Source organism: Zootoca vivipara, chromosome 4 (assembly GCF_963506605.1).
Source record: "Zootoca vivipara chromosome 4, rZooViv1.1, whole genome shotgun sequence".
Taxonomy (NCBI): Eukaryota; Metazoa; Chordata; class Lepidosauria; order Squamata; family Lacertidae; genus Zootoca; species Zootoca vivipara.
In genome coordinates this window covers 101,178,170-101,205,678 of record NC_083279.1, presented here as the reverse complement: position 1 = coordinate 101,205,678, position 27,509 = coordinate 101,178,170, and the positions used below count along the sequence as shown (strand labels likewise).

General features: G+C 45.5%; 2 protein-coding genes across 2 annotated transcripts in view; both read left to right on the top strand.

The window, feature by feature from the left end:
- The window catches only part of LOC132592059 (zinc finger protein OZF-like), a 91,094-nt gene that overhangs the window by 40,123 nt on the left and 23,462 nt on the right, over nt 1-27,509 (top strand). The window lies entirely within an intron of this gene.
- LOC132592055 (zinc finger protein 345-like) lies at nt 856-21,038 on the top strand. The gene is made up of 6 exons (XM_060274103.1): nt 856-927; nt 10,033-10,525; nt 10,725-10,806; nt 11,090-11,172; nt 14,173-14,299; nt 18,651-21,038. Exons 2-6 carry the CDS (start codon nt 10,124-10,126, stop codon nt 20,240-20,242), a joined length of 2,286 nt encoding a protein of 761 aa, XP_060130086.1. The 5' UTR covers nt 856-927; nt 10,033-10,123; the 3' UTR covers nt 20,243-21,038.

Below are 27,509 nucleotides of genomic sequence, written 5' to 3'. Positions count from 1 at the left end.
TCCCTTAAAAAAAAGGGAGAACTTGGCAGCTATGGAGTGAAGCTGGAGGGAGAAGCTGGGGTCTCCTTCCAGTCAGGAGGGGGGGAGATCTTCTAGGAAAAGGAGATTCCCCAGTCCGATGCAAAGGCTGAGAGGATCCCCTGGGTCTGGCATACAAAGGAAAATCCCTCAAAGAGAGGGGAAGCAAGGAAAAGTGGCCCCTCAGGGCTCACGGAGCAAAGTATGAAGCCGTGAAGGAAGCTGGAAACAAGTGAATGAGAGAGAAGCAGCAGAAAGAGAGTCCAGCCTTTGAGTATTTATTCTGGATTATACCTGATTTGGAGAGCCTGTAGAACCGGGTTCAATCCTGAGGCCCTGAGGCCCACCCTAGACTCCCCCCCCTGAAGAAGGACCTTTTGGGGCTCCCCAGGAAGGAGTCTGGGCGGGAAGGAAGGAAGGTCGGCTGTCTCTTGGGGAGAGAGAGGCAGCTTGGGCCCCCAAAGAGCCCCACAAATGGGGCCTGAGGAAGACGAACTGCTCTTCCTCCTCCTCCTCCGCCACCCAAGCTGAGCAGGGGAAGCCCTTCAAGGGACAGGCCGGCCAGAAGATGGGGCTGCAAGCTGTTCCCCCGGTTTAGGGCCAGGGAGGGAGGGAGGGAGATGCTCAGAACGGAGCCAAGAGGCGGAGCCAAACTGGCCCTCGACAGCCATCAAAAATAAAAAACAGTGAATAGAAATCTGAGGTCCTGCTGCCCTGAGCTACGGTAGGTGGACTCGGCTTTGCAAGGGTTAAAGGGAAGCGAGCTGCCTTCCTAGAGAGGACAGGAAGCAAGGGGGGGCAGGTGCTCCAGAGCCAAGGCCCCTCCCTCCCTCCCCAGTCCTCCTTTCCTGCTTTGGTGTCTCTCCTGCAAGGGCTGCGTCTCTGTCCCCTCCCTCCTGGGATGATCGGGTGAGTCTCCCCCCCCCCCCCCAGAGGGTGCAGTAGGAAGACGGTGGGGGTCCCAGGGATGCAGCAGGGGAGGATGCCTGGGGGGGGGGGCTAAGTCGGGGAGGGGAAGGTCCTGCGGGGGGGGGGCGAGGTCTGCAACGCTCTCCTTCCTGGAGATCAGAGGATCCCAAACTCCCCCGAAATCTCCCTTCTTCAAACAAAGGAGTCCCTGGGACTTTAACTCTGTGTGACGTCGCTCAGCGTCATTGCACAACAGAGGGAAAATGTGCAAATGGTTTTCCAAAGCTGGACGAGGAGGAGGACTAGCCCCCCCCATTAAAATACCCACTAGGAGGAGGGAGGGAGGAAAGGTGGGAGAGAAAGGCCAGGAATAAAGAGAGGGGTCCCAGCCCATAGTCTGGCTGCTGCATTGCAAACCAGTTTCCCAGCCGTCTCTAAGGGCAGCTCCACACGGAGGCCACTGCAGCAATCCCCTCGCACCCAGAGCATGGCATCCCAGGACCACATCCTCTCTGTCCCAAAAGGATTGTTCCTTGTAAATCTCCTGCTTCGACTACTGCAATCAATGCGCTCTATGTGGGGCTACCTTTGAACGTGACCCACAAACTACAACCAATCCAGAATGCACCAGCTAGACTGGTGACTGGGACAGCCACTGAGACCATATAACGAATGAATGAATTTATTAATACGGTCACAGACCAGCTTCAGCACACGCAATATCACGAATCATAAAACATATCAAAAATACACAGGACAGTAAGAATATAACAAGGATTTGAGTATAAAAATTAAAATTGTTAGCGTACCCCCTGTAGTTAGCATTTGTAACGTTTGTATCAAAAATACAAAGGACAGTATGAATACAACAAGGATTCGAACATAAAAATTAAAATTAAATTAAAATTAATTGTTAGTGTACCCCCTGTAGTTAGCACTTAGGGGTTTGATCACCATGGGACACCACTTGCTTCCTGCGATTGATTGCAGACACACAAAATTTGGCTACATTTAATGTAGTCTTGGGGTTCTTGTCCTCCAGCAGCAGTTTTACACTATGGTATTCAGATTCTTTCTTGGCCTTTTGCAAGACAGGTGTAATAAAGGTCAAGCGTATATCATCATAGAAACGACAACGTAGCAGCACATGCGAAGCAGTTTCCACTTCCATCGAGCCACAAGGGCAGACCCGTGCTGTATATGGTCTACCCTCAAATCTGCCCTGCAGTAAGGCAGAAGGGAGAGCATTGAATCTGATGAGGGTAAAAGACCGTCTGTATTTGGGAATCTGAAGTCCAGACAGGTAGTTAGCTGGAGAGAAACCTCTCCCATAGTCCCTTATTTCTGAGTGTTTGGTCATTTCGCTCATGTGGCATTGCAATTCTACGTCCCAGATACGCTGGCGAACCATAGTCCTAGCTTTCTCAAAGCCTGCCCCTATCAGGGTCTGCTGTGGGGTCCCCAAGCCTTTGAGCTTTTCCAGCAGTGTAGCTTTCCATTTCGATTGGTAGGTGTCTAATAAGGTCAAGGGTGCCAGCCCAACCGGGAAGAAAATAAGCTTTAACCAATAATGGATCTTCAATATCCATATCCGGGCACTGACAGGAATTTGACCAACCTCCAAACGGACCGCTATGTTAGATACACAAGAGGGGATCCCTAGCAGGCAACGAAAAAACTTAGTTTGGAATGCCTCTAGGGGAGTAAGGTTTTTAAAGCTGCAGATCTGAGAACCATATAACAATTGTGATAGTATTTTTGCAGCAAAGACCTGGGAGGCTGCCGGTATGTGTTGGCCCCCTTTCCCGTAGAAGAATCTTATTAACGCTTTGGTAGATCTTTCTGCATTTGCAATAGTGTTTTTAATCTGAAAGCGCCAGGAGCCCCTTTCCTGGAAGGTTATACCCAGGTATTTAAAGGATGCTACCTGTTCTATTGAGCGATTGTCTATTCTCCATTTGTGTCTCCTTTTTTTAGAGAACACCATGACTTTGGATTTGTTATAGTTAATTGTTATTTGTTCGATACTGCAGTATTTGGAAAGAGATCGCAGAAGTTTTCTTAATCCAACACAAGAAAAAGAAATTAAAGCTGCGTCATCCGCATATAAAAGGACCGGGAGGGGCGTACCGGCCAATTTGGGGGGATGGGCATTTTCTTTCTCCATAATTCCTACTAAAGAGTTGATATAGAAGTTAAATAAAGTAGGCGCAAGGACACACCCTTGTCTGACCCCCTGGTGGATTTGGATTTCCTTGGATAGATGGCCCTGTCGATCACACCTTACCCGGATCCGTGTATTTTCATATAGACTGCGGATGAGATACAGTAAGCGTCTGTTTATATTTGAAGCGCTTAGCTTCCCCCAAAGTCTATCCCTCGGTATTAAGTCAAAAGCAGATTTGAAATCTATGAAGGCTACGTACAGGGAACCTCCTTTTCTTGATGAATATTTCTCCGCAAGGTGTTGGAAAACAAGTCCCTGGTCTATGGTTGACCGATTTGCCCTAAAACCAGCTTGTGCTTCTGAAAGGATGTGATGTCGTTCCATCCAGTCCACTAGTTTGTCGCATAGGTGGGCAGCGTACAATTTGCTAATAATGCTTAGGAGGCTGATTGGCCTGTAATTAGCCGGATCTGATCTGCTCCCTTTCTTGAATAATGGGACGATGATTGCTAATCCCCAGTCCTCAGGGATAGTGGCCGATTGATCTATGCTGGTAAACAGGGCAGCTAACACAGGGGCCCACCATTCAACATTAGCCTTGAGAAGTTCCGGTGTAATGTTGTCTACGCCGGGGGCTTTTCCAGGTTTAAGAGATTGGATAAGCCTATAGATTTCTTCAATTGTTACTGGGGGCCATTCTACGCCAATATCACTCGAAGCTGGGGGCAGGGCCTGCAGGTGTTGGTTTGATGCATATAAAGATAGAAAATGAGCCTCCCAGATCCCAACTGATATACTATAGTCAATTTCAATTGGGGCGTCTTGCCAACTTTTCGCGACTATTTTCCAAAAAGTGGCTGAGTCTTTCCTTCGAGAGGCCTCTAATAAACACTGCCACTCCCCCTTTTGGGCCTGCAGCTTTTACTTTTTAATCAGATCTTTATATTTGCGTTTGGCTTCAAACCATTCCGCAGGGAGCAAGGGTAAATTCGCTGATTTGTAATTCCTGTATTTCTCCAGCAAGGAATGCTTCATAGCAATGCATTCCTGATCAAACCAGGATTTAGATTTGGTGGGGAATAAGGGTTGGCGCGATGTCTTTTTTTGAGTCAGGGAGGGTTGTAAGAGTGAGATCAAATCCCGGAACAAGATTATTCTAGATTCAGGACATGGTGAGTTTAGGAGATTATCTCTTCTAGTAAGGAATATGTCCGAGTATAGCCTTTCAGATATTTCAACATTCAGTTTTTCAGACCATCTAATACGTGAGAATCTCAACTCCATGTTGGAGGACCTGGGGGCTTCAAGTTTATCATCACAAAATAAGTCTTTTCTTACATCCAGGCGGAGGCAGAGCGGTAAATGTTCGCTGTCAACCCTCTCCTCCACTTTGCACTCAAGGGCTCTATTCAGGAGATTGAATGACACCATAACATAATAGTGGAAGCTCCTGCATTTGATATAAAAGTAAATTCCCCGCAAGTCTCCCCATTAGTGCGCCCATTTAGTATGACCAGGTCCAGCTTGTTAGAAAGACGCAATAGGCACAGACCTGCATAATTACATCCCTTATCTTTTGAGAGCCTGGTGGGTATAAGATGGTTTTCTTCCACGATGGGTGGCGAATTGTGGAAGTATGCATATAATGCTTCGTCCGACTGGCCAGTTCTGGCGTTTAGATCACCAGCCACTAGCACTGAAGCTGCAGGGGTTTGAATCATCAAACCATCAATGTATGTTTCCAGCCCATGCCAGGTGTTTTTAATCAGCTGCTTGCCTCTTTGGGGGGGAAGATATACGTTAATCAGTAGCAAGGTGAAGGATCTACTTTTCACTAGTAAGGCCATAGCCAGATGTTTCAGTGGCTCCAACTTTACTAAGGACACCCTCAACCTTGTGGATATTAAAATGCCTAGGCCACCCTTGACTCTCCCCCCTTTAGTGCTTGGAGATCCTGGAAGGGACATTGAGGAAAAACCGTTGATTTCTAGGTCCCCTATAAACCATGTCTCCTGTAAGAATACTATATCGTAGCCTTGGATAAATTTAACAAAGGATGGATCAGCTACCTTTTTTTGCCATCCTGCGATATTCCATGATAAGAAACTAAGGTTGGCTTTACCAAAATCCACTCCTTGTCAGTTATCCTCCAAGGTACTGTTGGAGTTTACCATTTTGTGTGGCAACCAGCCATCATCCTTACATGGGAAGCTCCCCAGGTGTTCTATGGTGTCAGATGGTGAATGTAGAGTGCTCACATTGGTAGTCACCGGGCCTTTGCTATACGAGGTCTCCTCCTGGGGGTATTCTACCTGGTTATAGCCTAATTCCGCTTCATCTAAATATCTCATTTTGGTCCAGAAGCCTGGTGAGGTTTCCTTAGGGATGTTTTTCCTTATAGAGGGTGATACATTGTTCTCCTTTGTGAGTTGTGCTTTCTTAATTGGAGGTAGATTAATCTCTGCCTTTATCTGAAGGTTACATAATCGATGGGCCGCTGAATCTTGTTCTTGTGTGGTGATCATTTTAGGAGGGATCTGACCCTTTCTTTGGTCATCCTCCTTAGTTTCATTATATAAGTCTTTCCCGGCCAACTTATTTCTTAAGGTTTCTAATCTTTCTAAAATTTCAGCTTGTATTACAGGTGGAAATGTCCAGAATTGACTAATTAGGGTATTTTCTTCAATAGAGAAGTTGTCCTCACCCTCACTCACAGGGCATTGCAAATCTTGCAGATGTGCATCTTTCCTTTTTAATTTTAGGAGCTCTTGATTCTGATGATGATGATCAGGCCAGACCTTTGAAGGTTGTTTCTCCTTCCTAGGATTTTCATGCTTAACTTCAAGGAGAGGACTCAATGGTGACTTATTTTCAAAGAATCTGAGTACTATTATCCGCATCTTTAAGAATATATAACTTGACCTGTAAATAAACTTGGCCAGATTTTGATCTCTAAAGGTGATCATTGCTCTCACCGAATAGCCATCGTAATGTAAATACTCTACGGAAATAATATCATTTGGTTTTACTGCTCCTGGCAACATATCATTCAGAATGTCCAGGGAATTCATTATTCGTTCTTTCCCTGTAAGAAAACCCTTCGGTTTCGGGTAGTTTGCAAATACAAGTGTTTGGGGTTTTAAAATCAGGTTCCAGCCTTTTACCTTGGATGAGACTTGCCAATCTTGGGGGGTATCGCCTTCATAATTGAGGGCCGCACCCTCTCCAATATCTAATTTACTGGTTGTCTTACTGCCGGGACTCTGAGATGTTGCTTCCTCTGTTCCGTTCATTTCTAGGCTCTGCTTCGGGGATTCCTCCTTAAGCGTTAACTGGGGAGTTACCTTCTTTGCTCTCTTTTTACCTTTCCTTTTGTTACCCCGTAGATCTGTTTTGTTTGGGCCAGGTGGAAGTAGATTGAATAGTTTCTGCCATTGTTTTTTTCCAGGTACGGCGGCTTATCTTTGCTTTCCTTGCTGTTTTAATATTTTTGCTTTTCTTTTCCTTTACTTTTGATTTGTGTCTTTGCAATTTCTCATTTGTTACTGATTGACTCATCTCGGCCGGCTTGTCTGAATTGTGCACTTGGGTCACATCATTTGGCTCTTTTAATTGGAGTGTGAAGTTTTCCACTAAAGTCAAAAGTAACCCATTTGTTATTGATAAAAAGTTTTTTATATTGGAGAGATCAGTGCATATGGCATGAAGGTGATCCTGAAAGTAGCCATCACTCACTTCTGTTTGAGTACACTTGGGAATAGTCTGCTGGTCTTGCTGGTTTGGGCAACTTATTTCAGGTTCTGCTGAAGGCAACTGATTCTTTGTATTAGATGTATTAACCTCAAAGGGTTTCTCGGCTAAGGCCAGTTCTTGGGCCAAGGTTCTTGGGAAGTTAATATTTCCGGAGTTTTGTTGAAGCCCTTTAGAAAGAATTTGCCAGTCTAGGACAAAATGAGGAGGAGGAATGACTTCATCAAGGATTAGCTCGTTTGGCTCACTCTCACACTCCTTCCTCTTAGGAAAGTAATTTGTAATTTTGCTTTGTCTCTTTCTGAGTTCCGGTGAGCTAACTTGCTTATCTAGCGAGATACCCAGATCTTTACAGGTCTTTCTTGTGAGTACCATAATAGATGTTTGTCGTTAGTTTGCAAAAATCAATTCTCCCCGCACTTGTCTGCCTAGAATTTACGCGGCCAAAGACAATATCAATCTACAGGAAGGGACGTTTCAAAAGCTTTCTGCCGCTGCCTCCAGGGCTCTTCTTGTTAATTTCTCTTCCCCTGCTTCCAACTCAGCAATTCATGATCCTGCCTTGGGCCTCTTCTCTCAATCACCACACTCCGATTGAGGCAGTGAAGTCCTCCCCTCTCTGGCAACCTTAATCAGCTGGCTGATAAGGGGGACAGGGAGCAGACTGGAGCAGAGCCAAAGCAATTATTATAGCAAGCAGCAGGCAACAGGCAGCAGATACAGAAGTGCTTCAAAGTCTTTAAGAACTTTTCCGGTCAATAAAATTGGCATCCAGAGGGTCAATTAGGTTAAAAAATTTAAAAAGAGCAAAAGAAATCCGAGGAGCACCGATGGCGTGTCTTACCTCGGCGCCATCTTTCATCCAACCATATAACACCAGTCCTGAAAGACCTACATTGGCTCCCAGTACATTTCCGAGCACAATTCAAAGTGTTGGTGTTGACCTTTAAAGCCCTAAACGGCCTCAGCCCAGTATACCTGCAGGAGTGTCTCTGTTATGTATTAAGTTAACTGCAGTACTCCTTCTGGCCAACGTGGCTGCAGTTCTTACCCTGCTCACTGTGGCTGCAGTTCCCACTCAGGTCCACAACATGCAAATGAAGGATTGAGAGTGCTGTTCACGGATTGGGTAGCTAGGGGAAGTTTGTTACTGTTGCAAGTTACTGAGTGCTATATAAGCCACTTGGCTAAACTACTGTTCAGTCTGGATTCAGAGCTAGAATAAAGAGCTGGTTGTTTTGAGAGCTGTGTCTTCATCCTTCTTACCCACTATTTTACAATCTCCACCCCCATTGTTCTGCCCAGACACTGAAGTCCAGCGCAGAGGACCTTCTGGCAGTTCCCTCACTGCGAGAAGTGAAGTTACAGGGAACCAGGCAGAGGGCCTTCTTTGTAGTGGCACCTGCCCTTTGGAACGCCCTCCCACCAGATGTCAAAGAGAACAACAACTACCGTACCAAACTTTTAGAAGACATTTTAGAAGACATCTGAAGGCAGCCCTGTTTAGGGAAGCTTTTACTGTTTGATGGACTACTGTATTTTAATATTTTGTTGGAAGCCGCCCAGAGTGGCTGGGGAAACCCAGCCACATGGGTGGGGTATAAATCCAGCGCTGGCTGAAGGCCTTCTGGTGGTTCCCTCACTGCGAGAAGCAAAGCTACAGGGAACCAGGCAGAAGGCCTTCTTGGTAGTGGCACCCACCCATCAGATGTCAAAAAGATAATAACTACCTGACATTTAGAAGACATCTGAAGGCAGCCCTGTTTAGGGAAGTTTTAAAGGTGTGACATTTTAATGTGTTTTTAATATTGGTTGGAAGCCGCCCAGAGTGGCTGGGGAAATCCAGCCAGATGGGCGGGGTACAAATAATAAGTTGTTGTTCTTGTAAATCAGCCAAGCCGGAAATGGACGCTGCTACTCACTGAGCCTCCAGGGACCTTGGCATCAAAGGCTGTGTGTGTGTTAAGCTATCTAATATAAGTTTAATAATAAATTGCCCGCCTAAATTTCAAGGGAGATGTCTTTGGCCCAGTCCACTTGGCCCTCAGGGGGTTGTCCAGATACATACCTGTCTCTCAGAGCAAAAAAGGGGGGGCACCCAAGGAGTCAGTCTTGAGAGCAACAGAGAGTCCAAGTGCAAAAATGGAGACAGAAGCAGGGGAGAAATGTTCCCAGAAGTGTGGATGGGATGAGAACAACTTCTGAGGACCCCTCTGGGTGAGGACCCCAACAAGAGCCAAGCATCCATTTTTTCACAAGATACAAATGACTCCCTTGTCAGTCAGTTCTGGCTTCATGCATTCACTGGAAGGCAGGTGCAACCAGTCTGATTCATCTCTCAGAAATCCCTTGAGTTGTCTCCACATTTTGCATTGCTAGAGGGCTAGAGACTTACTTCTTCTCCCATTCCTCCTTCTCTTTCTCTTCAAAAAGTTATCTCATGGTTTGGGCTGTGGTGCCATCCAGCCCTGGTTCCTAGCAAGACTCAACCATGCTTGCTAAGGGAAACTTTTTCCTCTCCTGATCGACAAATTCTGTAACAAAACAATGTTTTTGCTTTGTAGACTTTGCTTGAGCTTCTCATTAAGAAGGACAGAACATGGCAGAAGACCAAAGGGTTCCTTCCGATCTCTTAGAGCAGGCATGTCCAACAGGTAGATTGTGATCTACTTGTAGATCACTGGACATCTGTGGTAGATCACTGGTAGATCATTGGCTAGATCACTGGCTCCCCCCAAAGAAGCTGAACAACTGTGGCTCCCCTAAAAAAACCCTCAACATTTTACCTTCTCCTTTAAAAAACTCAACAACTTTTACCTGAACCCCTCTGTGAGTAGATCGCAGTCTCTTGGGAGTTGGCCACCCCTGTCTTAGAGGCTTCCTGAGAGCACAGATGGATGAGAAAGACTCAGCTGGCCCTGAAGTAGGAATAATAATAATATTATAATAATTTATTATTTATACCCCACCCACCTGGGGGTGGGGTCAGTTCTGACTTCATGCATTGACTGAGAGGCAGGAGAAACCAGGCTGGTTCATTTCCCAGAAATCCCTTCAGTTGCCTCCACTTTTTGCATTGCAATCGTCCAGCCCTGGTTCCTAGGAAGACTTATCCATGCTTGTTCAGGGAACATTTCTCTTCTTCTGACCTACAAATTCTGTAACAGAACAATGTATTTGCTTCGTAGGATCTGCTAGAGCTTCTCGTTAAGAGGGACAGAACTTGGCAGAAGACCAAAGGGTTCCTTCCGATCTCTTAGAGGCTTCCTTAAAGCACAGATGGATGAGCAAGACTCATCTGGCCCTGAAGCAGGAAGAGGCCATGCCATCCAAACTGGGAGCAGTGGGGAATTCTGGGAAAGGTCTGTGCAGAAGATTCTGGTTGAGGAGGACACCCTCCGCTCAGAGGTGCAGAGCCAGCAGTTGAGGCAGTTCTGCTGCCAGGAGGCTAAAGGACCCCGAGAGGTTTGCAGCCGACTCTACCACCTTGACCGTCAGTGGCTGAAGCCAGAAAGGCACACGAAAGCTGAGATGCTGGACCTGGTGATCTTGGAGCAGTTCCTGGCTGTCCTTCCCCCGGAGATGGAGAGCTGGGTGAGGGACTGTGGAGCAGAGACCAGTTCCCAGGCGGTGGCCCTGGCCGAAGGTTTCCTCCTGAGTCAGGCAGAGGAGAGAAAGCAGGTGAGAGAGACTTTCCTCTGGATACTCCCAAGGGACTCCAACAGGACAGAGAACATCTCATATTGCTCTATTGATGACCCATCCTTTTTTTGGGAAGACATCCATGGAGTGAGATCTAACACCCTTAAAGTCTTTGTCATTCTCTTTCTAACATTTCTCACCATTCATTCTCTGTTTTGAATTCTTGTTGCTCTTTCAGGAAATGGATCCATTTGCAGAAATGGACCAGGATTCCTGTGAGGCAGAGAGGCCTCCGTTGAAAACGAGAGAGAAGCCACTGGGTAAGGAGAAAATTGTTTTTCTCAGTTTGGTCTCATTCTGTTGGTTTTCCAAATAATCTGTGGGTTATTTTCATCTTTCTTGAGGGGAGGGGACTGTTGGGACCAAGGGTTCAGAGGAGGGGAGATGTATTTCTGCACAGTAAACATTAAATGGGCACAAACGTCCAAATGCTCTCAGCAGGTAAGGCTTTCTCAAAGGCCCATCTGTGGTTAGAGATGCCCTGTTTCACCTGTAAGAGAAGCAGGCATTCCTGGCATCCTGCTTACCTTTTCTCTCTTGCAGGTGACAGAATGATGCTGGCAAGACCTCCTGATCCGTCTTTTCATGGGGGCAGAAGGGAAACAGCGGCTGTGGAACCAGATCAGGTCAGGGGAAACTGTCTTGTGGGGACGGGGTGGAGCAATGTCATGGACTGGTTGGGCACAGAGGAATGGTGGGAGGAAGTAGCCAGGAAACCAGGAAGGGAAGATGGCTCAGAGCCCAAGGAGTGGAGGTGGAACAAGGATGAGCGATCAGAGGGAGAAGGCTCAGAAGAGGAGGTGTCGGAAGCTGAAGGGGTAACAGGGCTTAGTGAGCTGGGAGATTCTGTGGCAGAATGCAGTGCAGAATCAGAGGCAGAAGAGGAGGAAAGAGGTGAGTGGGAGGAGGGAGGTCGAGAGGCAGAGGTGAGTCAGGAGAAGGAGGAGCCACCGGTGGCTCCCTCTCCTTCTGCCAGAAGCCACCCTCCCTGCTTGTCTCTCAGAGCCAGGAGATGTGACAATGGAGGAGCAAAGGCAGGCTGCACTCTGGCGCACTGTTTGATCCCTTGCCAGAAAACCCGGGGGGGAGGGGACTTAGAAAGCTGTGGGGAGTCGGGAGCCTGTCCTTGCATAGTTTGGCCAATTTTGCCGGGGTATGGTGCCATCTGTACTGCATTTTCACAACATTTTCTCTGAGATCGTAACACACAGTAAATCTAATGTGCTCCTTCATAATCTCTCCCACTGCTTCATGTAGATCAGGGGTGGCCAACTTCCAAGAGACTGCAATCTACTCACAGAATTAAAATCTGGCAGTGATCTACCCACGTTTTGGGCGGGGTTCAGGTAGACGTTGTTGAGCTTTTTTAGGGGGAGCCTAAGCTTCTACTGGGGGGTAGGGAGATCTACCAGAGATCTGCCGCAGATCTACCTGTTGGACATGCCTGATGTAGATGTTATGTCCAAGGTCTTGGGCCCAATGTATCTTTGCTCCTTTCACCTCTTCCTTTTTTACCTCCCAATTGAGGAGGAGGCTAGACATCTTTGAAATGTATTCTGTTAAAGATGTTTGCTATAAAGTGAGGCTTTCAGGCCTTGGTTTATGTATTTGGGTGGAGTTTATATACTATTACGGTAGTAAGAGAAGGTTTATAAGATAGCTGTATTGATGAGTGAGTTGTGTTTTTTCCTTAACTGTGTTTTTTCTGTGTCAGGTTTCATAACTGGTTTCTTAACTGTGTCAGGTTTCATAAGTAGTGTTTTGTTTTATAATGTGAGGAACTACATTTAGTTTGAGAAAGTTGAGTTGTTTTTTTCTAGGAGTCAGGATGGGGTTCTGCTAGTCACAGATTTGCTGGGCTTAGAGGGTTTTGATAACCGCTATTGCGGGCCTGTATATTTAGTATATGACAAGGTGAAGGTGCACAGGGGGTTTCTAAACCATATAATAAGGAAATCTCTTTATGAAAATTGGGATAAATATAAAGAACTATTAGAACCCCAAACCCCTGGTGGACCTCACTGACTGAAGCCATGGCTGTGAAAGAGAAAAAGAGAGGGGCTGTGAAAGAGGGGGGATTGGGCATCGTACAGAATGCTATTAGAAGGAAACAAATCTGAAGAAATTTGAAGAAATCAGGACATATTTGAAGAATTGGTTACAATATTTTCAAATAAACAAGAGATTAAGTATAGATAAACTGACAGACCCTCCAGGAATGAGCTGCTGTTCTCATTAAGCCTGAAACTCAGACAAGTTTGAGAATATTGTGTTCTTGCTAAGAAAGAGTAAACTCCAGCTGTGAACTGTGGGATTTCCTGCCCATACAACTCTGTGACGCCAGCCTTCTGAATGTCACCAGTAGGATTCATCTGTCATTGCAGTTTTCATGGAATCCTAGAGTTGAAAGGGACCCCAAGGGTCATCAAGTCCAACCCCCTGCATTGCAGGAATCTCGGCTAGATCATCCAAGGCAGGTGGCCATCCAAACTAGGCTTCTTCTATTTCTAGATTGCTCTGTTGTTGTTGTTGTTTAGTCGTGTCCGACTCTTCGTGACCCCATGGACCATAGCACGCCAGGCACTCCTGTCTTGCACTGCCTCCCGCAGTTTGGTCAAACTCATTTTCGTAGCTTCGAGAACACTGTCCAACCATCTTGTCCTCTGTCGTCCCCTTCTCCTAGTTCCCTCAATCTTTCCCAACATCAGGGTCTTTTCCAGGGAGTCTTCTCTTCTCATGAGGTGGCCAAAGTATTGGAGCCTCAGCTTCACGATCTGTCCTTCCAGTGAGCACTCAGGGCTGATTTCCTTAAGAATGGATAGGTTTGATCTTCTTGCAGTCCATGGGACTCTCAACAGTCTCCTCCAGCACCATAATTCAAAAGCATCAATTCTTCGGCGATCAGCCTTCTTGATGGTCCAGCTCTCACTTCCATACATCACTACTGGGAAAACCATAGCTTTAACTATACAGACCTTTGTCGGCAAGGTGATGTCTCTGCTTTTTAAGATGCTGTCTAGGTTTGTCATTGCTTTTCTCCCAAGAAGCAGGCGTCTTTTAATTTCGTGACTGCTGTCACCATCTGCAGTGATCAAGGAGCCCAAGAAAGTAAAATCTCTCACTGCCTCCATTTCTTCCCCTTCTATTCGCCAGGAGGTGATGGGACCAGTGGCCATCTAGACAGAGGATTACAAATAGTGGCCAGGATTCACCTAACCAGCCCCATCTGCTGCAAAATGGGGCCTGCCCTCCCACTCCTTCCCCTCTCCATGCCCCCATGGACCCCTTGAATTTGGCTCTAGAGCACTGGGAGGGAACTCCCCAGAACAGCTCACGAGGAGAGGAGAAAGTGGATCCTTCCATCAGGCAAACTGGAATGCTTGCGTAGGCAGAATGATTTCAAAACCACAAGGTGGAGTACCACGTATTTTTACAAAGACACATAATTAAAATGCAGAATTAAAAAATTCAATTAAAGTGTTAAAATAAGCATCCATATTTAAAATGTGCAGCAAAGGAATACTATTGAAACAACACAGCTATTAAGAGGAAAGAAGGAACAGAGCATTGTGTAACAAATCACATTTCTGCTGTCTCAGAGGAGGACATTTCCCTTTTTCTTTTAGGGTCCAGTGTGCTTTGAAGATGTCGCTGTTCGTTTCACGAAGGAGGAGTGGGCGTTGCTGGATCCTGACCAGAAAGCTCTACATAAGGACGTCATGGAGGAGAATCGTGGGATCGTGGCCTCTCTTGGTAAGGCTCCCTGTGGGATCGTAATATCTGCCTGGAAATCCAACAAATACCTCTATGTGACAAACAGCGCCCCCTACAACACCTGGGAACCTAACAGCCCACAATAAAAAGTAAATAACAGTTTTTTTCTGTGAACCATCTTCCTCCAGTACTTCCTCTTTATACAACAGTTGGGCTGGTCTGAACTGCCCAGGCATCTTAAAGGTCAGCTTCAGAGTTGTTAGGAAAGAGAAGTAGCTTCTGTCAGGTTTTCTGTTTTTGTTTCTGCTCCTGTCAGTCTTGGGTTGACCAAAGAGACGCCTGACATTGGAGAGGGAGGGGATGCCATGACTGGGCCAAACAAAATCCATCCCAGAGAAAAGCCAGGCTTATTGACTCTCAGGTAGTAGTAGCAGTAATAATAATAGTAATAGTAATAATTTTTATTTATAGCCTGCCTATCTTCCAACACACACACATATATATACATGAAACATTAATAATAACATTCTGGTCTGATATAAAAAGTACATTAACTTTAAAACGAACAACTTACACAAGTGGCTAAAATTGTGGAAACGTTTTGGAAAAGTGTATTTCTGAGGTTTGAGGGCTCATAACACCACTTTTTTGGGGAACAATACCATAAAATTATAAATCAATGGAAATATAATTTAATGAAGAATGTAATGCAATAACTTTTATGAAGTATTATTTATTAGAACAGCAATCATAAAGAAGAAAAGTGAAATACATAGAAAAAATGAGATATACAGAAATTCTAACCATGTCAAATAATACTTCGTTTGGTAACCTTTAGCTTTAATTACAGCCTTACAATGCCTTCCCATGGAGTGAACCAAGTTTTTTAGTTCTGCAGCTGTAATAATGCAAAACCAAGATTGAATTATTGCCTCTATCAGTTGGGCTTTATTGCTAGGTTGCTTCTGACTAGAAAGTTCCTTTAGTCGGCTCCATAGATTTCTGATTGGGTTAAGGTCTGGGCTATTCCCAGGCCATTCCAATAGTGGAATCTGAGCAGGCTGAAAGCAAAGAGTAAGGTTACCGTAACCTCCGTCATAGATCTTCAGTATGCTGATGACAACATAGTGTGTGCAAACCATCCTAAATATCTTTGCAGAAGCTTACGAAAAGCTTGGCCTATCACTCAACATCCAAAAAACCAAAGCGCTCTACCAAGAAGTACAAAATAATCCCCCTGCAGCGCCACGATTCCAAATCAATAGTGTAACGTTGGAAAATGTTGATCGCTTCTCCTACCTAGGCAGTTATCTTTCCACAAGGGAGAGCATTGATGCCGAAATCCAGCATCGCCTGAGCTCTGTGAGTGCGGCTTTCTCCCAATTGAAGTGCAGAGTGTTTGAGGACTGGGACATTCGCAGGGAAACCAAAATGCTTGTTTACAAAGCTATTGTACTACCAACCTTACTATAAGATTGTGAAACATAGACCACTTATAATCACCATCTCCAACTCCTCGAAGGATTCCATCAATGGTGTCTCTGAAAATTTTTACATAACACTTGGGAAGACAGTCAAGTTGTGCATGGATGCCTGATGATCGTCTTCCAAAGCAACTACTCTATTCCAAACTTAAAAATGGAAAGCGTAATGCTGGTGGTCAACAAAAGAGGTTTAAAGACTGTCTCAAGGCGAATCTTAAAAAATGTAGTATAAACACTGACAACTGGGAAACACTGGCCTGCGAGCGCTCCAGTTGGAGAACAGCCTTTACCAAAGGTGTCATGGGCTTTGAAGACACTTGAACTCAGGGCGAAACGTGCTAAGAGGAAGGCACGCTTGGCAAATCCACACCATGATCAACTCCCACCCAGAAACCAATGTCCCCACTGTGGAAGGATGTGTGGATCCAGAATTGGCCTCCACAGTCACCTACAGACTCATAGTTAAAACCATGTTCATGAAAGACAATATTACTTGGCTACAAGGGATCGCAGCACCAGAAGAAGAAGAAAAGAAGGAATATGATTATCTTGAAACCACCTTTTGCACACAGCAGCATGGAGTTGAACCCTTTTGAAGTATCAAATAAATAAATATAGAAATATATATAAACGCTTCAGTAATCTGGTGAACCGGGTTCATGTCTCCGGTCCTCCACATGCAGCTGCTGGGTGACCTTGGGCTAGTGACACTTCTCTGAAGTCTCTCAGCCTCACTCACCTCACAGAGTGTTTGTTGTGGGGGAGGAAGGGAAAGGATATTACTTTTGGAATGGAATGTTAAACATGAAGATGTTAAGTCATCTATGATACATTGGGCTCAAAATATGGGTCATAATATAGAGTTAGAAGATTGGGGGAAATCATGGAAAGATGGAATGAATTTTACAGCCTGCAGTTCACTTAAAGAAAGCATAATGAAAATGATGTATAGATGGTATATAACAGGGGTGGCCAACTTTCAGGAGACTGCGATCTACTCACAGAGTTATAAACTGGAGGTGATCTACCCCCATTTTAGTGGGGTTCAGGTCAAAGTTGTTGAGCTTTTTTTAGATGTGAAGGCCTTCTTACTAGGCATTGTAGGTAATGAAATACATTAGCAAGATAACAGATTATTCTTATGTAACAACTGCAGCAGGAATATTATTAGCCCAACGATGGTATCAACAAGAGACGGGAAATGATTTATAATGAAATTAAAAATTCATCAGAATGATAAAAAATTGCAACCACTGCAGTAGGAATATTCTTAGCCCAACAATGGAAGCAAGAGGAAATATCAACAAAAGAAGAGTGGCAGGTGAAATTAATGGACTAGGCCGAGTTGGTGAAACTAACAGGGAAAATTTGGAACCAGCCAAGACCAGACTTTCCTCAACGACTGGAATAAATTTACAGAATACTTGAAAGACAATTATAAACAACTAACTTTGTGAGTAGGGATACAAGAAATTTTGTAAGGTAGATTTTATCAATTATTGCAAAGTATAATTTACAAATCATTGGTTTATGATTAGGATTTAATAGTAATAATTCTTCCGTCCTCACTACACTGCCGTGTGGCCTATGTGCAGCTTGACGTGCAGGTAAACCCCCCCGTTCTTCATTAAGCAGACTATTTTAGAAATCTTGACTTTATTGAAGAAACAAGGATGAGGTAAAACTAGAAGGCAATAGAAATACATACAATAAGTACATCTATAATGAACAATGATCTAAACATCATTGCATTACTACATGATAACTGCAGGCAAGACAAGAGCTTACCAACGATGCAATCACACCAGGCAGAAACTCCAAACATGTAGCAGAGAAGTCCTGACTCATGGGATCCTCCTCTTTCTTTGAGCTCTCTAAAAATGGAGGCCTCCCTTCCCACCATGCACTACTCTTTCCTGTTCACAAGGCGACCATGTGTTGCTGTATTCTTCCTCGCCCAGTAGGTGGAGCTGAATCAATTGCATAACAATACAGTGGTACCTCTACTTACGAATTTAATGCGTTCCGAACGCACATTCGTAATTCGGAAAAATTTGTAAGTCAAATCCCATAGGAACGCATTGGGAGAAAAAATTCGTAAGTCGAAGCAACCCTATCTAAAAATTCGAAAGTAGAAAAAATCCTATCTAAACCACATCCAAGATGGCGGACGGAGCTCCATTCGTAAGTAGAAACATTCGTAAGTAGAGTTATTCGTAAGTAGAGGTACCACTGTAACAACATACAATTTATATACATCTTTATATGTGCTGAAGGCATGACAATAATTATAATCCCAAAATGCAATATAGGATGATAAGTGGGAAAAGCATTAGTCAAGGAGGAAGGTAGTCTCAGGCTGTTGTAGCCAAATGCTTTCTATATCATATATAAGTTGAAAGTTATGTTTAAAATATTTGCAAAAACAAACAAAAATTATTCTTTGGCTATAATTGTTGATAGAATACAGCTAAGTGAACAAACTTTGTTGCATTACGTTCTTGATTAAATTATATTTCCATTGATATATAATTTTATGAAATAACTTCCAAAAAAGTGGTGTTTTGAGCCAACAAACTTCTGAAATACACTTTTTCCCAAAAGTCTTCCATAATTTTGGCCACTACTGTATATCAAACAAAGCAACATTCAACAATCCATCAGAATCTAATTATAAATATAAAAAATTCCTTCAGTAGCACCTTAAAGACCAACTAAGTTTTTATTTTGGTATGAGCTTTCGTGTGCATGCACACTTCTTCAGATTCTTCTTCTTCAGATTCTTCTTCAGATTATAAATATGTTTGTTAATGACAAACAACAAAGATAATGAGCACACACCCAACACCCTTCATTTCTTCTTCATTTGTTCCTACGGCTCTAATCCCTTTTTGTCTCCATTGCAGATTGTGATGAATTGGAAATCGATAACAAGGGAGACAACAAAATCCCCAGAGAGGAGAAGCGATGTAAAAATTTGGAGTATGCAGAGAGCTGCAGTCAGAGCTCCCATTCCACTTCTCAACAAAGAAATCTCATTGGAAAGAAACCCTATCAGTGCGTGGAATGTGGAAAGAGCTTCCGTCGGAGCACCGATCTCACTTCCCATCAAAGAATTCATACAGGGGAGAAACCCTATCAGTGTGTGGAATGTGGAAAAAGCTTCCGTTGGAGCACCAATCTCACTATCCATCAAAGAATTCATACAGGGGAGAAACCCTATCAGTGCGTGGAATGTGGAAAGAGCTTCCGTCGGAGTGCTGATCTCACTATCCATCAAACAATTCATACCATGGAGAAACCCTATCAGTGTGTGGAATGTGGGAAAAGCTTCCGTCGGTGCGCCGATCTCACTATCCATCAAAGAATTCATACAGGGGAGAAACCCTATCAGTGTGTGGAATGTGGTAAGAGCTTCAGTATGAGCTCCCATCTCACTTCCCATCAGAGAATTCATACAGGGGAGAAACCCTATCAGTGTGTGGACTGTGGAAAGAGCTTCACTCATAGCTCCCATCACACTTTCCATCAGAGAATTCATACAGGGGAGAAACCCTATGTGTGCTTAGAATGTGGAAAGAGCTTCCGTCGGAGCACCGATCTCACTTACCATCAAAGAATTCATACAGGGGAGAAGCCATATCAGTGCATGGACTGTGGAAAGAGCTTCAGTACGAGCTCCAATCTCACTAAGCATTCTAGTATTCATAGAGGGGAGAAACCCTATCAATGCAGGGAATGTGGAAAGAGCTTTAATCAGAGTGGCAATCTCACTTCCCATCAAAGAATTCATACAGGGGAGAAACCCTATCAGTGTGTGGAATGTGGAAAGAGTTTCATTAAGAGCACCAATCTCACTTCCCATCAAAGAATTCATACAGGGGAGAAAGCCTATCGGTGTGTGGAATATGGAAAGAGCTTCATTGGGAGCACCGATCTCACTCCCCATCAGATAACTCATACAGGAGAGAAACCCTATCAGTGCATGGAATGTGGAAAGAGCTTCAGTCATAGATCCTCTCTCATTTCCCATCAGAGAATTCATACAGGGGAGAAACCCTATCAGTGTATGGAATGTGGAAAGAGCTGCAGTACGAGGTCCGATCTCACTAAGCACCACAGAATTCATACAGGGGAGAAACCCTATAAGTGTGTGGAATGTGGGAAGAGTTTTAGTCAGAGCCACAGTCTCACTTCTCATCAACGAATTCATACAAAGGAGAAACCCTATCAGTGTGGGGAATGTGGAAAGAGCTTTAGTCAGAGTGGCCATCTCACTTTCCATCAAAGAATTCATACAGGGGAGAAACCCTATCAGTGTGTGGAATGTGGAAAGGGCTTCATTGAGAAGTCCAAACTCACTTCCCATCAAAGAATTCATACAGGGGAGAAACCCTATCAGTGTGTGCAATGTGGAAAGAGCTTCAGTAAGAACTCCTCTCTCACTTCCCATCAAAGAATTCATTCAAAGGTCGAAAATACCATTATGCAGCTTTAGGAGCTAAGCAAATACGGACCTGTTTAACCAGGCCTTTGGCTGATCTAATGCCCTTTTAAAATGTGGTGGGGACGGGAGTTACAGATGTGTATTTTGTATTTTTATATTGTGTTTTTACGTTGTAACCGTCCTGAGACCTGTGGGTGTAGGGAATTGGACCCAACTCTTAGAGGCCGAGGGGTCTTTGCCTCCATAAAATAATTGAGGGGGCAACCCCCCAGTTGATAGGTATTGCCATTCCAGTGATATGCATGTATCATGTGATTGATTGTGGAAGGTGGGCCTTAGCTGCCCCCCCCACAATATTTTATTCAAGTTGGCACCACTGGGTCAGGTGGTATACAAGTTAAATAAATACATAAATCCCCTTCCTTTGCACATGTTCTAACTTGTCAATATCCTTATTTATTATCATTTTTAAAAATGATGTGCCCTTCATCTGAAGATATCACAACAGAAACATACAGGATGAAAGCATGACTTTCTCAAAAACAAGTGAAGCTAGAGAAATCTCTCCTTCACCAACAACCCCCTCCTCTTCCCAGGGTGGGTTTATATAGTCCTCCTAACTCTGCCCCCTAGGGTTCTAACTGGATTATCCCTTTAACTCCTTCTATGCTGTCCCTAAATTTGGGGTGATCGTCACAGGAGGTGACAACAGTTGGTGCAATAATTAGCAAATGGAAGAAACACAAAATAACTGTCCATTTCCCTCGGTCTGGGGCTCCATGCAAGATCTCATCTCATGGAGTTGCAATGATCAGGAGAACGGTGATGAAGCAGCCCAGAACTTGTGGGGGGACCATAGTGACCATGAAAACAGTTGGTAACACACTACACCGTGAAGGACTGAGATCTTGCAGAGCCCACAAGGTCCCCTTGCTGAAGACAGCACATGTACAGGCCCGTCTGCAGTTTGCCAATGCACATCTGAATGACCCAGAGGAGAACTGGGTGAAAGTGTTGTGTTCAGATGAGACCAAAATCGAGCTCTTTGGCATCAACTCAGCTCACTTTTGTTGTGTAGAGGAGATGCTTTTATGTTCCAGGCTATTCTGGGAGAAATTAGATGCTAATACAGAAATTTGGTTTCAATCTTCCCAAGGACTCAGTGACAGTAAAAAAGAGCCTGAGAGTGGAGAGTCTGAGAATGAGGGGGAGAAAAGTACAGATAAGATATCCTCACAGCGAGAGACTAGTCAGACTGTATACAGGATTTATTGGATGAATGATATCCAGAATTACTATGTACAAACTTTAGAACACAAAAGAAATAAAACAAAATCATTTCCTCTCTGTCTCTCTCTCTCACACACACAACCACCTGTTACAAATGCCACAGTCTTTCTACTTTTTCCTCTTTTCATAACAGCACACAGTCCTTATCTTTTAGGAACTGCTCACCCAATCAGAGCGGTTGCTAAAGCTCCTGTTACCATGCAGGTGGAGAGAGCAGATATTGGCTTTCTGCCCAGAGTTAATTGTCTGAAGAAAGAAGCTGATCCTTTTTGCACGTACGCATTTTGCAAAACCTGAACAGTTTGGAGGAGGAGGAATGCTGCCTACGACCCCAAGAATACCATCCCCACCGTCAAACATGGGGTGAGACATATTATGCTTTCGGGGTGTTTAGCTGCTAAGGGGACAGGACACCTTCACTGGGTGAGCACCTCCTTCCCTCAGCCAGGGGTCGAGGATGGGTATTCCAGCATGACAATGACGCAAAACACATGGCCAAGGCAACAAAGGAGTGGCTCAGGAAGAAGCCATTAAGGTCCTAGAGTGGCCCAGCCAGTCTCCAGACCTTAATCCCATTGAAAATCTCTGGAGGGAGCTGAAGGTTCAAGTAGCTAGACATCAGCCTCGAAATCTTACTGACTTGGAGAGGATCTGCAAAGAGGAGTGGGACAAAATACCTCCTGGTGTGTGCAAACCAGGTGGCCACCTAAAAGAAACGTCTGACCTTTGTAATTGCCAACAAGGGTTTTGCTACCAAGTACTGAGTCATTTTTTGCAAAGGGATCAAATACTTATTTCACTCATTATGTTGTTGTTGTTTAGTCATTTAGTCGTGTCCGACTCTTCGTGACCCCATGGACCATAGCACGCCAGGCACTCCTGTCTTCCACTGCCTCCCGCAGTTTGGTCAAACTCATGTTCGTAGCTTCAAGGACACTGTCCAACCATCTCGTCCTCTGTCGTCCACTTCTCCTAGTGCCCTCAATCTTTCCCAACATCAGGGTCTTTTCCAGGGAGTCTTCTCTTCTCATGAGGTGGCCAAAGTATTGGAGCCTCAGCTTCACGATCTGTCCTTCCAGTGTGCACTCCTGGCTGATTTCCTTAAGAATGGATAGGTTTGATCTTCTTGCAGTCCATGGGACTCTCAAGAGTCTCCTCCAGCACCATAATTCAAAAGCATCAATTCTTCGGTGATCAGCCTTCTTGATGGTCCAGCTCTCACTTCCATACATCACTACTGGGAAAACCATAGCTTTAACTATACGGACCTTTGTAGGCAAGGTGATGTCTCTGCTTTTTAAGATGCTGTCTAGGTTTGTCATTGCTTTTCTCCCAAGAAGCAGGTGTCTTTAAATTTCGTGACTATTGTCACCATCTGCAGTGATCAAGGAGCCCAAGAAAGTAAAATCTCTCACTGCCTCCATTTCTTCCCCTTCTATTTGCCAGGAGGTGATGGGACCAGTGGCCATGATCTTGGTTTTTTTGATGTTGAGCTTCAGACCATATTTTGCGCTCTCCTCTTTCACCCTCATTAAAAGGTTCTTTAATTCCTCCTCACTTTCTCCCATCAAGGTTGTGTCATCTGTCGTACTCCTTTCCCAATTTTGAACCAGTTGTTCCATATCCAGTTCTAACTGTAGCTTCTTGTCCCACATAGAGATTTCTCAGGAGACAGATGAGGTGATCAGGCACTCCCATTTCTTTAAGAACTTGCCATAGTTTGCTGTGGTCGACACAGTCAAAGGCTTTTGCATATTCAATGAAGCAGAAGCAGACGTTTTTCTGGAACTCTCTAGCTTTCTCCATAATCCAGCGCATGTTTGCTATTTGGTCTCTGGTTCCTCTGCCCCTTCGAAATCCAGCTTGCACTTCTGGGAGTTCTTGGTCCACATAATGCCTAAGCCTGCCTTGTAGAATTTTAAGCATAACCTTGCTAGCATGTGAAATGAGCGCAATTGTGCACATCATTATAATGCACATCAATCTCTGACTTTTGTCTTCTGGGTTTCTGGGGTTTTTCCTGTTGTTATTCTGTCTCTCACAGCTACAATAAACCCACCATTAAAATTATGGACTGGACATTTCTTCGCCAGAGGGCCTCCTTATTTATTTCTTATGAACTGTTTTCTTTATGAATAATAATTAAGATTTTTCTAATTATACCTTAAATATCCACAAAGTCTCCTGCAGACATTAATCGAAACAACTCCAGGTATGTATTTTGGGGCACTGTTTTGTGAAGTATTCTCTGCATTTTCCCCATGGTTTGTGAAACTCTTGTCTAGGGTGATCTCTAATTGCCTCTGTTAATCTAGCCAGTTCAATATACTCTAACATTTTATCTTGCCATTCTTTTTTGTTGGCCATTTCTTTTTTCCAGTTTTGGGCAATTAGGATCCTTGCCACTCCTGTGGCATAGAGGAATATTTTCTGATCTTCTCTTGCTTTACCTGTGTCCGTTATCCCTAGTAGAAAAGCTTCTGCATTTTTCATAAAGTTATACTTTTAACATTTTGTAAGCTTGTCATACACTGTGTTCCAAAAGCTTTTGAATTTTTCACAGTCCACCAAACATGTATAAGTGTCCCCTTTGTTTTACCACACCTCCAGTACAGATTTGTTTTTGTCTTATACATTTTAGCTATTTTGGTAGGTGTTAAGTACTCCCCCGCTCAGCGCTTGAGGGCCCCAGTCCTGCGACTCACCGCCTGGCCGGGGTGGGGCCTGAGGGGCGTCTATAAAGGACTGGTGCTCCCGCTGCTGCTGGAGGGCTCCGTTTTGTTTTGTTTTTTCCTGTTTAAATTCCTGTTGTTGTTTTTTACTTATGTCATTTTAAACTGTATTAATGCTGTTTTCTTAGTTTTAGATTTTGATCTATGTGGAAATTGTTTTCCATTTGGTTGTGTATTTTTTGATGTGGTTTATGTATTGGTTGTGACTTTTGTAATTGTGTTAATGCTGTATTGTTTTAATATTTGATTGGGAGCTGCCCAGAGTGGCTGGGGGGACTTGGCCAGATGGGCAGGGTACAAATAAATTATTATTATTATCTTGATTAGGTATCCCCTCAATACTTCACAGGCTGTATATTTCCAGTTCTTTCTCCATAGTTCTTCCCATGCTGTCAAGTTAATGGTTTTCCCAATATCTAAATAAAAAAATTCCTTCAGTAGCACCTTAAAGACCAACTAAGTTTTTATATTGGTATGAGCTTTCGTGTGCATGCACACTTCTTCAGATACAGTGAAATGGAAGTTTCCAGGCACTATGTTTCCATTTCACTGTATCTGAAGAAGTGTGCATGCACACGAAAGCTCATACCAATATAAAAACTTAGTTGGTCTTTAAGGTGCTACTGAAGGAATTTTTTTATTTTACTTCGATCCAGACCAACACGGCTACCTACCTGTAACCAATATCTAAAGCCCACTTGTCACAGTGGCCGGAGTGGGCTACTTCAGAGTAACGACGCTACGCAGCTCTGCATTTTATTCTTTTATTGGTGCTGCGTATTTACAGTGCTGAAGTCATTGCTATTTACACGGAGTGGTGTGGTCAGTCGGTTTCAGAACCTCCGAATGGCTTTTGGCGCGTCTTTCTCCAACACAAAAGCTTTGGCAGACCCATCCTCTTTCCCCTCCTCTTTCTGCGTAATTCCGGAGTTGGGGGGATGGGTCTCCCCCCCTTATTCGCCCCTTCCTGTCCCACCTGGGACCCTGGCTCCTCTACCTTGCCTGAGCCTCGGACACGACTTCCTGCTTCCCCACTGGCATCGGAACTCTCTCTGCTTTCCCCTGTGCTCGGGGATGGGCTTGAACTCAGGAGGGGAGGGACTTCGCGATATCCCCTGTCCCTCACATCCACCCCCCTCCCAAGCTCTCCTTCACCCCTCCCCAGGTCCCCCCCAGGTGTCGGTGACGACTGGAAGCCTAAGAACTCAGTGCTTTCCGAGCCCGTTGGTGTGAACACCTCCCCCCAGTCCTGCGAGCCCCCCCCTTCCGCCTGGGAGGACGGGAATCCCAAAAAGTCCGTGGCGTCAGAGCTGGTAGGGGTAAAAATGTTCTGCCAATCTGCTCCTTCCTCTGACTGGGTGGATCTCGGTGACACCCATACCTCATCCTCTGGTTCCTCAAACTCCGCTTCCCAGCGCCATGGTGAACTGCTCTCCCGTGCTTCCTCCCCCTCCCCCTCCCTTTCCATGTGCCAGGGCTTGGGTCTATGGGGAAAGAGGGCGTGAAATTCTTCTACCAGGAATTCCTCCTGTATCTGAGTGGCTGGGACCCATTCATTCTGGGACGGTGGAGCATCCTCCCATGCCATGAGGTACTCCAGGCCCCCCACCCCCCACCTTGAGTCCAGGATGGCCGTGGCCTCATTGAGTTGCTCCCTTCCTTCCCTCTCCCCCCCTCCCTCAGGGGTTTGTTCGCTGCCTTGGAGCCTGCTGCTTTCCCTGTACGGCGACAGCAGCGATCTATGAAACACTGGGTGCACCCTCATGTCCTCTGGCAGTGCCAGCCTGTATGCCACCGGGTTGACCTGTTGCGTGACCGTGAAGGGGCCCAACCTTCTGGGCGCCAGCTTTTTGCACCTCCCTCTGATGGGAAGGCCCTCCGAGGACAACCAAACTTTGTCCCCCACCCTAATGACCTCCCCCGGTCGCCTGTGGCGATCTGCCCCCTTCTTGTACGCTTCCTTGGCTCTCTCCAAGTGTTCTCTGAGCTGCTGGTGCACCGTCTCCAGTTCCTCTGCCCAATCCTCAGCCTGTGGGCCCTCCTCCTCCTCCTCCCCCTCCCTCTCTGGGAAAGATCTGAGGTCGCGCCCGTAATTGGCCTTAAAGGGCGACACCCCTGTGGAGACGTGCACCGCATTGTTGTAGGCAAATTCTGCCAGTGGCAGGCGATCCACCCAGTCCGTTTGCCGCTGGCTGACGTAGCATCTCAGGTACTGCTGCAGAATGGCGTTGACCCTCTCCGCCTGTCCATTGGTCTGCGGGTGTCTAGCCGTCGACAAGCTGACCTCCACCTGCAGGAGGTTCATGAGCCGCCGCCAGAACCTGGAAACAAATTGGCGGCCACGATCCGAAATAACCCTTAAAGGTAATCCATGCAGTCTGAATACGTGATCCACAAACAGTTTGGCTGTCTCTTCTGCAGAGACCGCCCTGGCACACGGTATAAAGTGGCACATTTTGGACATGAGGTCCACCACCACCAACACTGCGGTCTTGCCCCTGGAAGAAGGCAGATCTGTGATGAAGTCCATGGACACCACTTCCCACGGCCTGTGTGGCGTGGCTAAGGGCTCCAGCAATCCCGGTGGCGCTGCTCTGACCACCTTTGCCCGCTGGCAGGTGTCACAGCCCCGTACATAGTCTCGAACATCTTCCCGCACCCCTGGCCACCAGAAGTGTCTCATGACTAGGTGAGCGGTTTTGTCCCTCCCAAAATGACCCGCCGTTGGGTTGTCGTGCATCTGCTTGAGGACCGTACGTCTAAGCTGGGTGGTGGGCAGGTACAGTGCACCCTTGTAGAAAAGCAGCCCCCTGCGTTCTGCAAAGTCTTTTGCGTGCTCCCCCCCTCTCAGTTCTCTGAAGATGCGGTTGGCAAATTCATCCGCTGCCGTCAGTGCTGTGAGTTCTGCCTCGCTCACCACTGCTGCTCCGCAGGACCATGCTGACGGGGGGAAAATGTGCCTGGGTGCTGGTGGCGCCTCCTCCTCCATGTACTCTGGCTTGCGGGAGAGGGCATCCGCCCTGACATTCTGCTCTCCCGGGATGTAGTGTATGGAGAAGTTGAAGTTCGAGAAGAACTCTGCCCACCGTATCTGCCGCTGGTTGAGCACCCTGGCAGTTCTCCAGAACTCCAGGTTCTTGTGGTCAGTGCACACCTGGATGGGGTGCTTGGCGCCCACCAGGAAGTGTCTCCAGTGCTGGAACGCAGCGTGGATCGCAAGAAGTTCCCGATCAAACACCGTGTAGTTTCGCTCTGGCTGGGTCAACTTCCTGGAGAAGAAGGCACAGGGTCTCCAC

Coding starts and splice junctions, on each gene's coding strand:
- LOC132592055 (XM_060274103.1), top strand. CDS start 10,124: ATGGATGAGCAAGACTCATCTGGCCCTGAAGCAGGAAGAGGCCATGCC. Junction 11,173..14,172: donor CGGCTGTGGAACCAGATCAG/GTCAGGGGAAAC, acceptor TTTTTCTTTTAG/GGTCCAGTGTGCTTTGAAGA. Junction 14,300..18,650: donor TGGGATCGTGGCCTCTCTTG/GTAAGGCTCCCT, acceptor TCTCCATTGCAG/ATTGTGATGAATTGGAAATC.